Below are 12,079 nucleotides of genomic sequence, written 5' to 3' on the forward strand. Positions count from 1 at the left end.
TGAAGCCTATTGAAAGTTCATAATTCATCTTTAAAATATCTAAGGTATCCAGTGAGAAATTAGCAGGAAATATTTCTGAGGGCATGATATTTTGTTAGGAAGGAGAATAGTTCAGTATGATAGTAGCAGATTGGTTTTTTGCAAATATTTGGAAATTCTCACTTTCATTTTATATGACAAGTGCTTATGTTTTATGTTACAGTGCTAAAATTCTTTTGTTTTTCTTTCCAGAATCATAGTGAGAGATATGTTTTCATTGCAGAGTGGTATGATCCAAATGCTTCACTTCTTCGTCGTTATGAGCTTTTGTTTTACCCAGGGGATGGATCTGTTGAAATGGTAAATGAACCTTTTTTTTACTTGAATGTAGGCAAAGCAGGTGAACGTGAGACAGGAAGAGGAATAGAGTTACCTTTTATATAGTTGCTTTAAAAAATATACTTCTGTGTGTATAAATTCTTTTTTTATTCATTATAATACTGATACAAGAAGATAACTTTGTGCCTGTATTTTGTTTGTTTGTGTGTGTGTGTGTGGCTGGGAATCATCCTCAGGGCCTCATGCATGCTAGGCAATACTCCCCCATTCTGTGCCTTTATATATATATTTTTTTCTTTTTTAAAAAATTTGTTTAGATGGAAAGTTTGGGTTGCACTCAAGTCCAGGGAGAGAACACCAGGACTTCTGTTTGTTTGTTTGTTTGTTTTTTTGATCTGTCACATTTACCAAGGCATCCAAGTCAGAAAAGCCACTAGGCAGTAATAATATGATTCTGGAGGGAGGAAAGATCTGAGATAGATCTGATTGTTAAGAATTTAATGCTTTACAAGGGGATCAGATCACCCAGAGGTGATGAAAGGAGAAGAAGAGTGGGACAGACAGAGGGCAGATACTGATCAAGGTAAGTTATACATAGGAGCTCATCACCATGAATCCCATTCTTTTGTACAGTTAACATGCAGAGATGGTGCAGCCTATCATCCCAGCAACTCCAGAGTCTGTGCCAGGAGAATCTCAGATTCAAGGCAACTTAGTGAGATCCTGTCTCAAAATAAATAAAAATAACAAGTGGCTCTGTGGGAGAGCCAGCGTGTTCCATGCCTATATTTTTCATATAAAAAATTGGAATATTTTTATCAGAAAACTGAAGTAGGATTATTCATGTTTTGGATTAAGCAATAACTGATAAGTGGTTATAGATAAAGGTATCATGGTCACAAATATCATCACCAAAAGTTGTAATCTCTGCAAAAAGTCAAATTGAAGAGGATCGAGGGCCCTTTTTTACCATTTCATTGTCCCTTTAAGAAGTAGGTCTATTTGGTATTAAGAATGTATATGCAAGAAAATAGAAATTTGGGCATGTTGGTCTTCTCTGGGATTTCATAGGACTAATTTGTTGAAACAATTTGGCCATAAACAAATCTTTGTTTAAGAATGATATATGTGTAATAAGACACTTTTATGTTATTACTAGGTTGGATTAGGAAGTACAGAATTTATAATATACAAAATTGGGATTTGGGTTTGGTATGGTGGTGCATGTCTGTAATCCCAGTGACTTGGGAGCCTGTGGCAGGAGGATTGCGAGTTCAAAGTTAGCCTCACCAAAAGAGAGGTGCTAAGAAACTCAGTGAGACCCCATCTCTAAATACAAAATAGGGCTGAGGATGTGGGTCAGAGGTCAAGTACCCCTGAGTTCAATCCCCAGAACCCTCCACCTTAAAAAAAAATTGTGATTTATGTTTGCAGCAAAAAAAACCTTTTTTAAAAACATTTTTTAAATACCTTCATTTTATTTATTTTTTATTTATTTTCATGTGGTGCTAAGTATTGAACCCAGCGCCTCGCACGTGCCAGGCGAGCGCTCTACCGCTGAGCTACAACCCCAGCCCCCAAGAACCTATCTTTTAATATGCTAGAAGTAAGAATTATTTCTACCTCATGATAAGGTTAACATTCTTTATTGATAATTATAATTTTGTTGTATTATTGTTTTTGGTTCTAGCATGATGTGAAGAATCATCGTACGTTTTTAAAGCGGACCAAATATGATGACCTGCGCTTAGAAGATTTATTTATAGGCAACAAAGTAAATATCTTTTCTCGACAACTAGTATTAATTGACTATGGTGATCAATATACAGCTCGTCAACTGGGCAGTAGGAAAGAAAAGTAAGAAAATTATTATATAACCTTCTTTTTCATTCAAAACAGTATGCATGAGGCTTGGTACCATATTTCCTGTTCCTGTTGTGTTTTCACAATGTGGAGATTTTTCAGTGAGCCAGTTAAATGTTATGACATTTTTAGAATATTTGTGAGTAGATTCTGTGATTTAGTGTTCAATTAGAATAACAGAGTGATATCCGTAGTCTTAGGCAGTGATTATTTTCTGGGGAAAAAAAGAGTTTTAATATGCCCATCATTTTTCATAACATGCATCTCACTTGGAATTAAGAATATTTTGATATACAAAATCTTGTTTTAGGAAAAACATGACTTATGGGAGGAAAGAGAAGCATTAAGTGTTAAAAGCTCAATGCAGGGCTGGGGATGTGGCTCAAGCGGTAACACGCTCGCCTGGCATGCGCGGGGCGCGGGGTTTGATCCTCAGCATCACATAAAAATAAAATAAGATGTTGTGTCCACTGAAAACTAAAAAATAAATATTAAAAAATTCTCTCTCTCTTTAAAAAAAAAAAAAAAAAAAGTTCAATGGGAACTCCAAAGCAAGTAAAGTAGTGATTTCAAGGAAAGCTTTGTGGAGGTGTTTGGGCTCCATGATGAAAGATGGATTGAATTTTTACCAGGTAGATGAAGTGGGGTGGAGTCCGGGCTAAATGGAGGAGCATAAGCAGGGGTAGAAGGCAAGAAATTGTACATCTTATACTGGGAGAAGCCTGTTGCTCTGCCTGGATAATGTGGTGGTTCAATTTTTGTGAATGTTTATTTTGTAAGATAGCAATCTAAGTTAGGAACAGTAGGTGTGAAGAAGAAAGAAGGAATGTGCAAGCCAGGCACGGTGGTGGCACATGCCTGTAATCCCAGTGGCTCAGGAGGCTAAGGCTTGAGGATCAAGAGTTCAAAGCCAGTCTCTGCAAGAGTGAGGCTCTAAGCGACTCAATGAGACCCTGTCTCTACATTAAAAAATACAAAATACAGCTGGGGATGTGGCTTAGTAGTCAAGTGGCCCTGAGTTCAATCCCCAGTACCTCCACCTCTTCCCCCAAAAAAGAAGGAATGTGCATGGTTAAAGAAGTGGAGTGACAGTGATGGGAGCATGCAGTGGCTGCTAATTGTTATATATGGCACAGTCTTGAATGATTTGCATGCATCTGATTTAGCCCCACGACATCATCTCCACTTGTAGACAGGGAAGTTGATGCTTAGTGATCTTAGGTAGCTTGGTGAAGTTCACAGTAGAAACCAGATTTAAGCCCAAAGTCAGTCTGAATCAGGAATGTCAGGATTCAACCAGAGGAACATGGGTAGGACCTGGAAGATAGTTGCTTTATTCTGTCTTAGTTCATTCTTATGTCTCCTTTGGCACTTAGCACATCTCCTTACACATTGCAGACACCTGATCTGTGTTAAGTAAATGAATTAATAAAGAACAAGGTAAAATTTATCCATTCTTTTTCTATTTCCTTCCTGTTTTCAAATTGTGACCTCCTTTGATCTAGTTGACAAGGAAGTTCTTGCTTAGGTTGTTTGTCACTAATGTTGTTTATTCTTGAGCTTTATTCACAGAAATAACATGTCCAATAAATATCTGAGCAATTAAAGAAAGACTTTGAGTGTTGTAAAAAGGAAAAAAAAAAAGAGAGAGAAAGAAATCATATTCAGGCATTGTGGTACAGGGAAACTAGTTTGCCTTTCTTGTTCACAGTTGTATCCCTAAGGACTGTTGTGGTGATACCTACAATGCTAAATTATTTATAGGATATATCCCACAAAAAATATGAATAATCACATTATTGAAAATAGCTGCTGTGTCAGGAGGATGTTTCCAGCTGGCGGCCATTCCTGTTCCTCTCTTCATCATTCCCGTAGCGTGTTGCTTGTGTGGTCAGCTTCCTGCTACATATCTTAGATAAATCAGCCTATAAAGAGGAAAGGTATCAGCCTTTGGCCAATTGGCCTCATGGCTTTAGGCCTGTGGTGGCACAGCACATCGCCGTGAGAGGAATCCGAAAAGAAGGCCATTCTCCTCAGGGTTGGAAAGAAAACAGAGGAAGAGGAAGGGCCTGTGGTCCTACTACAGTCTTTGAGGACTCGCCCCCACTGACCTCAAGCCCTCCCACTAGGTCTTTTTTTTTTTTTTTCTTATTGGTTGTTCAAAACATTACAAAGCTCTTGACATATCATATTTCATACATTAGATTCAAGTGGGTTATGAACTCCCACTTTTACCCCAAATACAGATTGCAGAATCACATCGGTTACACATCCACATTTTTACATAATGCCATACTAGTAACTGTTGTATTCTGCTACCTTTCCTATCCTCTACTATCCCCCCTCCCCTCCCCTCCCATCTTCTCTCTCTACCCCATCTACTGTAATTCATTTCTCTCCTTGTTTTTTTCCCATTCCCCTCACAACCTCTTATATGTAATTTTGTATAACAATGAGGTTCTCCTTCCATTTCCATGCAATATCCCTTTTCTCTCCCTTTCCCTCCCACCTCATGTCTCTGTTTAATCTTTTCCTCCTGCTCTTTCTCTCTGCTCTGTTCTTAGTTGCTCTGATTATATCAAAGAAGACATTTGGCATTTGTTTTTTAGGCATTGGCTAGCTTCACTTAGCATAATCTGCTCTAGTGCCATCCATTTCCCTGCAAATTCCATGATTTTGTCATTTTTTAGTGCTGTGTAATACTCCATGGTGTATAAATGCCACATTTTTTTAATCCATTCATCTATTGAAGGGCATCTAGGTTGGTTCCACAGTCTTGCTATTGTGAATTGTGCTGCTATGAACATCGATGTGGCAGTATCCCTGTAGTACGCTCTTTTAAGGTCTTCAGGGAATAGTCCGAGAAGGGCAATAGCTGGGTCAAATGGTGGTTCCATTCCCAGATTTTCCAGGAATCTCCATACTTCTTTCCAAATTGGCCGCACCAATTTGCAGTCCCACCAGCAATGTACAAGAGTACCCTTTTCCCCACATCCTCCCCAGCACTTGTTGTTGTTTGACTTCAGAATGGCTGCCAATCTTACTGGTATCTTAGGGTGGTTTTGATTTGCATTTCTCTGACTGCTAGAGATGGTGAGCATTTTTTCATGTACTTTTTGATTGATTGTATGTCCTCCTCTGAGAAGTGTCTGTCCAGGTCCTTGGCCCATTTGTTGATTGGGTTATTTGTTATCTTATTGTCTAGTTTTTTGAGTTCTTTGTATACTCTGGATATTAGGGCTCTATCTGAAGTGTGAGGATTAAAAATTTGTTCCCAGGATGTAGGCTCCCTATTTACCTCTCTTATTGTTTCTCTTGCTGAGAAAAAACTTTTTAATTTAAGTAAGTCCCATTTGTTGATTCTTGTTATTAACTCTTGTGCTATGGGTGTCCTATTAAGGAATTTGGAGCCCGACCCCACAATATGTAGATCGGAGCCCACTTTTTCTTCTCTCCGACACAGAGTCTCTGATTTGATGTCAAGCTCCTTGATCCATTTTGAGTTAACTTTTGTGCATGGCGAGAGAAGGGGATTCAGTTTCATTTTGTTGCATATGGATTTCCAGTTTTCCCAACACCATTTGTTGAAGATGCTACCCTTCCTCCATTGCGTGCTTTTAGCCCCTTTATCAAATATAAGATAGTTGTAACTTTGTGGATTAGTCTCTGTGTCCTCTATTCTGTACCATTGGTCTACCCGCCTGTTTTGGTACCAGTACCATGCTGTTTTTGTTACTATTGCTCTGTAATATAGTTTGAAATCTGGTATCGCTATACCGCCTGATTCACACTTCCTGCTTAGAGTTGCTTTTGCTATTCTGGGTCTTTTATTTTTCCATATGAATTTCATGATTGCTTTATCTATTTCTACAAGAAATGCCGTTGGGATTTTGATTGGCATTGCATTAAACCTATAGAGAACTTTTGGTAATATCGCCATTTTGATGATGTAAGTTCTTCCTATCCAAGAACAGGGTATATTTTTCCATCTTCTAAAATCTTCTTCTATTTCTCTCTTTAGGGTTCTGTACTTTTCATTGTATAAATCTTTCACCTCTTTTGTTAAGTTGATTCCCAAGTATTTTATTTTTTTTTTGAGGATATTGTGAATGGAGTGTTTTTCCTCATTTCCGTTTCAGAAGTTTTGTCGCTGATATACAGAAATGCCTTTGATTTATGCATGTTGATTTTATATCCTGCCACTTTGCTGAATTCATTTATTAGTTCTAGTAGTTTTTTTGTAGACCCTTTTGGGTCTTCTAGGTATAGAATCATGTTGTCTGCAAATAGTGATAATTTAAGTTCTTCTTTTCCTATTTTTATGCCTTTAATTTCTTTCGTCTGTCTAATTGCTCTGGCCAGTGTTTCGAGAACAATATTGAATAGAAGTGGTGATAGAGGGCATCCCTGTCTTGTTCCAGATTTTAGAGGGAATGCCTTCAATTTTTCTCCATTCAGAATGATGCTAGCCTGAGGCTTAGCATAGATAGCTTTTATAATGTTGAGGTAAGTTCCTGTTATCCCTAGTTTTTCTAATGTTTTGAACATAAAGAGATGCTGTACTTTGTCGAATGCTTTTTCTGCGTCTATTGAGATGATCATATGGTTCTTATCTTTAAGTCTATTGATGTGGTGAATAACATTTATTGATTTGTGTATATTGAATCATCCTTGCATCCCAGGGATGAATCCTACTTGATCATGGTGCACAATTTTTTTGATGTGTTTTTGTATCCGATTCGCCAGAATTTTATTGAGGATTTTTGCCTCTAGGTTCATTAGGGATATTGGTCTTTAGTTTTCTTTCTTTGAGGTTTCTTTGTCTGGTTTTGGAATCAGGGTGATTTTGGCCTCATGGAATGAATTTGGAAGAGCTCCCTCTTTTTCTATTTCCTGAAATAACTTGAAAAGTATTGGTATTAATTCTTCTTTAAAGGTTTTGTAAAACTCCGCTGTATACCCATCCGGTCCTGGGCTTTTCTTGGTTGGTAGTCTTTTGATTGCTTCTTCTATTTCATCCATTGATATTGGTCTGTTCAAATTGTGTGTATCCTCCTGACTCAGTCTGGGCAAATCATATGACTTAAGAAATTTATCGATGTCTTCACTATCTTCTATTTTATTGGAATATAGGTTTTCAAAATAATTCCTAATTATCTTCTGTATTTCTGTAGCATCTGTTGTGATATTGCCTTTTTCATCCCGTATGTTAGTAATTTGAATTCTCTCTCTTCTTCTCTTGGTTAGCATGGCTAAGGGTCTGTCGATCTTATTTATTTTTTTGAAGAACCAACTTTTAGTTTTGTTAATTTTTTCAGTAGTTTCTTTTGTTTCCATTTCGTTGATTTCCGCTCTGATTTTAATTATTTCTTGCCTTCTGCTACATTTGCTGTTGTTTTGGTCTTCCTTTTCTAGGGCTTTGAGATGAAGTGTGAGCTCATTTATTTGTTGTTTTTTTCTTTTTTTGAGGAATGACCTCCAGGCGATGAATTTCCCTCTTAAAACTGCTTTCATTGTGTCCCATAGATTCCGATATGTTGTGTCTGTGTTTTCATTTATCTCTAAGAATTTTTTGATTTCCTCCTTTATGTCTTCTGTAACCCATTGATCATTCAGTAACATATTGTTCATTTTCCATGTGATGTAGGATTTTTCCTTCCTTCTTTTATCATTGATTTCCAGTTTCATTCCATTTTGATCAGATAAAATGCATGGTATTATCTCCACCCCTTTATATTTACTGAGGGTTGCCCTATGGCATAATATATGGTCTATTTTTGAGAAGGATCCATGTGCTACTGAGAAAAAAGTATATCCACTTGGTGATGGTTGATATATTCTATATATGTCAGTTAAGTCTAGGTTATTGATTGTGATATTGAGTTCTATAGTTTCTTTATTCAACTTTTGTTTGGAGGATCTGTCCAATGGTGAGAGAGGTGTGTTGAAGTCACCCATAATTATTGTGTTGTGGTCTATTTGATTCTTGAATTTGAGGAGAATTTGTTTTATGAATGTCACAGCACCATTATTTGGTGCATAAATATTGATAATTGTTATGTCTTGTTGGTGAATTGTTCCTTTTAACAGTATATAATGTCCTTCCTTATCCCTTTTGATTAACTTAGTCTTTTTTATTTTTTTTTTTGCTTATTTTTGTCTCCTTTATTTATTATTTTTATCTGAAAAAAGTAATGTAAAAAAAAGTAAATAACTTTTACTCACATTATTTGGATAATCTAATGGTGTATTTTAAAGTATTTGGCACTTCATGCAAGCTCATGTAAATGACTGAATATACAAAATATTGCAGGTAGACTTTTTTTTTTTTAAAGATGATCAAGTAAAATGTCTTCCTAATAGAGGTAAAAAATTGATACTATGAATGGCAAAAACTTATTCCAGTTGCAGATATGTGACAGATAACAAATAAAACTACTTCTCTTGACTCAAAGAACAATTGAGTGTATTGGCTTTGTAGTCTATTAGAGTTGGGAATAATTTCTGAGTTCTGTTTCTTCCTCTTGTATGACTGAATAATTAAATTCCTTTTGCCTCAATTTTTTTATCTGTGCATATGGATAAACAAAATACCGAACTCATGGGATGTCTGTAAAGATGAAATGAGCTAATGCATATAAAACATAAGAACAATAGATGTTTTCCTGATTCTTGTTTTGCTACACTCCTGACTTTCAGCACTAGTTTAGCCAAGTAATTGAGTTGAAAATGTGATCTAAATCCTTGTGCAAACCTAGAGGAGGAAGCAGCATTCACATTCTCATAATATTTTCTTTTTTTTTAAAATTTTTTATTGTTGGTTGTTCAAAACATTACATAGTTCTTGATATATCATATTTCCCACTTTGATTCAAGTGGGTTATGAGCTCCCATTTTTACCCCATATACACATTGCAGAATCACATCAGTTACACATCCATTGATTTACATATTGCCATACTAGTGTCTGTTGTGTTCTGCTGCCTTTCCTATCCTCTACTATCCCCCCTCCCCTCCCCTCCCCTCCCCTCTTCTCTCTCTGCCCCCTCTACTGTCATTCATTTGTCCCCCTTGTATTATTTTTCCCTTTCCCCTCACTTCCTCTTCTATGTACTTTTGTATAACCCTGAGGGTCTCCTTCCATTTCCATGCAATTTCCCTTCTCTCTCCCTTTCCCTCCCTCCTCTCATCCCTGTTTAATGTTAATCTTCTTCTCATGCTCTTCGACCCTACTCTGTTCTTAGTTACTCTCCTTATATCAAAGAAGACATTTGGCATTTGTTTTTTAGGGATTGGCTAGCTTCACTTAGCATAATCTGCTCTAATGTCATCCATTTCCCTGTAAATTCTATGATTTTGTCATTTTTTAATGCAGAGTAATACTCCATTGTGTATAAATGCCACATTTTTTTTTATCCATTCGTCTATTGAAGGGCATCTAGGTTGGTTCCACAGTCTTGCTATTGTGAATTGTGCTGCTATGAACATCGATGTAGCAGTGTCCCTGTAGCATGCTCTTTTTAGGTCTTTAGGGAATAGACTGAGAAGGGGAATAGCTGGGTCAAATGGTGGCTCCATTCCCAGCCTTCCAAGAAATCTCCATACTGCTTTCCAAATTGGCTGCACCATTTTTCTGATGACTCTAGGTCCTCCTGAATATTTAGGCTGTCCTGCATTGTTTGTACTCCTTTTTTTCCTTCCTTTTTCATGCTGCTCATGTTACTTCATGTTCTGTTTGACTGCTGAGTTACTGTTTACTCCTATAAATTTATTTGATGCTTGGGAGGAAAGGTATTAGAAGGGAAGGGAAGAAGTCACTAAAGAGAATGAGAGTAAGCAGGTAGAATTCAAGGAAGGGGGAATAAGAAAATTGAAAAGAAATGAAAAGACAAAAGAAAAAAAATAAAAAAAGAAAAAAAATTTAAAAAAATAAAAATTAGAATTAAAAAAAATTTAAAAAATTAAAAAAAATTTAAAAAACAACAAAAAAATGAAAATGAAAAAAAACCCAAATTAAAAAAAAAATTAATAAATGCAGTCTTAGAGTTTGATTAACTTCTCTTCCAGTAGGTGGAGCTGTGCCCACTGGGCCAAGTTTCCCCTCTCAATACACGGGAACCAATCACTGTGCAGCAGCTCCTCCTTCCAGACTGGGCGGGTCTCCAATCCTGAGTGCCTAGGGCCTTCTCTTGTGTCTAGTCACTTCCCCACTTTTCCTCAAGCCAGGCCCCGCTCTCTGGTGACGCTTACCACAATACTGGCTACACGCCAGGTCCGCTGCCCCCGGGAGCCCTGTTTTCATGAACGACTGGGCACACTCTCCCTGTTTGCCATTCCCTCAGACCCTAAGTTTGTAGAGCTTGGGGCTGAGAACCCTCAGCGAATTTTGCTTGCCCTCCAGTAGCCACGCCCCCGGTAGCTGGTGCAAGAGACCTCAGTTGTCAGCACTGGTGGGAGCGGTACCCGGGAGTTCCGGCCGCGGGTCCCGCGCCACTTCTGATTCCCTTGATCTGGCTATCGGGCTCATGGGAGAGCTGGGAGGGGCCCTTAAGGTTTCCCCGCTGTGTGGAGAGGGAAGGCCAGGGGATTACACACTTGTCGCCGCTGGTTTCAATGAAGTTATCTCCTCCGCCGCATTCTGGTGACGTCAGTTCTCTGCCATGGTGGTATCCCATGCAAATGGCGACAGTTCGTTCCCTTTGCCGGGTGACCAATGCAACGGGTGGGTCCTGACTGTCTCTCCCAAGCCCCGTTTCAATCCTGTGGCCATTGCCTATGAAGGCTCGGTTGGCATTAACCTCCGTAGGAACAGAAGGGCCGACCAGTTGTTTCAGTGGGATCCTTTAGTGCTGAGTCACAGCAGTTTGTCTGCAAGAAGCAGGCGAATGGGAGCTTGAATTCAGCTGATCCGGGCTCGGTGTGTGTTCTGAGAGGCCCAGACTGTTCCCTCCCACTAGGTCTTTCTTAAAGGTTCCCAGTTGTGCCGCAGGTGGGGAATGTTGGCAGACCCTTATCCAAACACAAGTACAGAAGCAGCAGTCCAGTGTCCTCCACATGCATCTCTTCAGTCTTTTTTTTGTTTATCAAAGCTATATTTGTCATTCTGATTTTCCTCAATTTTGGTTTAGAAGACATAGAACAGTTTGGAACTATAGCTGAAAAGCTGGCTTTATAGAAAATAAGAACTTTTGATATTGTGTTTCTTCTGAATATTGGTTTCATTGTTACCATAATGACAGTTTAATTTTCAGCTTCTACTTCTGAGTTGCAACTTCTAGAGACTAGAATTAAATATATTTGAAATGAAGTTTTAATTCTTTGGTCATCTTTCTTTGCTTTGAGTTCTAATACTTATATTTTATATTATTTGGAGAGGGTTTTTTTGCATTTGTGGTGTGAATGTTGGGTTTATTAAAAGTAGGTATCAATGGTAGAAGTATATGCATGAAAAGCTGCAAAAATCAGCAAAGTATTTTTATTATATATTTTACTGATTTAAATTGATTCACCACTTTTTTCTTCTGATTCTTTCCTAACTGCCTGTGGGTAGCAAATACAGCAATCTTTTGGGTGGTTTAAATTAATTTCCAAATCCCAGAGTTTCAAAAATATATTGTTTCATTTCAATGACATAAAAGTAGGCATGTGGAAAAACATGTATACCTCTCAGAGTCCCAGAGAAACATCTCTACATAATAATTATAATTGAGTCTAATTTTCAGTTTAGTATAAACATCAAAAGCTAACTGCATACCCAGCACCTTTCTTCCTGGAGTAAACCTGTAGAGAGGGGGATGGGTGAAGTTGCTCTCCACGGAGCTCATTAGCTAATTGTGAAGCAATGATCCAAATAATTCAGTATAATTAAATTTAGCTCACAGATTATCCTCAAGTTTTC

At 37.8% G+C, this 12,079-nt stretch overlaps 1 protein-coding gene across 5 annotated transcripts in view; it reads left to right on the forward strand.

The window, feature by feature from the left end:
- Nme7 (NME/NM23 family member 7) overlaps window positions 1-12,079 on the forward strand; it is a 181,594-nt gene that overhangs the window by 33,612 nt on the left and 135,903 nt on the right. For 3 of the 5 annotated variants that reach the window (XM_071600338.1, XM_027922839.3, XM_027922838.3), the window contains exons 2-3: window positions 232-339; window positions 2,009-2,175. The exons of 1 other annotated variant lie outside the window; for it this stretch is intronic. In XM_071600338.1, coding sequence (XP_071456439.1) covers window positions 232-339; window positions 2,009-2,175 — 275 coding nt within the window. The remainder of the gene's footprint in view (window positions 1-231; window positions 340-2,008; window positions 2,176-12,079) is intronic. One more of the 5 variants, XM_071600337.1, reaches the window with a different exon arrangement.

The sequence above is a fragment of the Marmota flaviventris genome, chromosome 12 (assembly GCF_047511675.1).
Source record: "Marmota flaviventris isolate mMarFla1 chromosome 12, mMarFla1.hap1, whole genome shotgun sequence".
In the NCBI taxonomy this organism is placed as follows: Eukaryota; Metazoa; Chordata; class Mammalia; order Rodentia; family Sciuridae; genus Marmota; species Marmota flaviventris.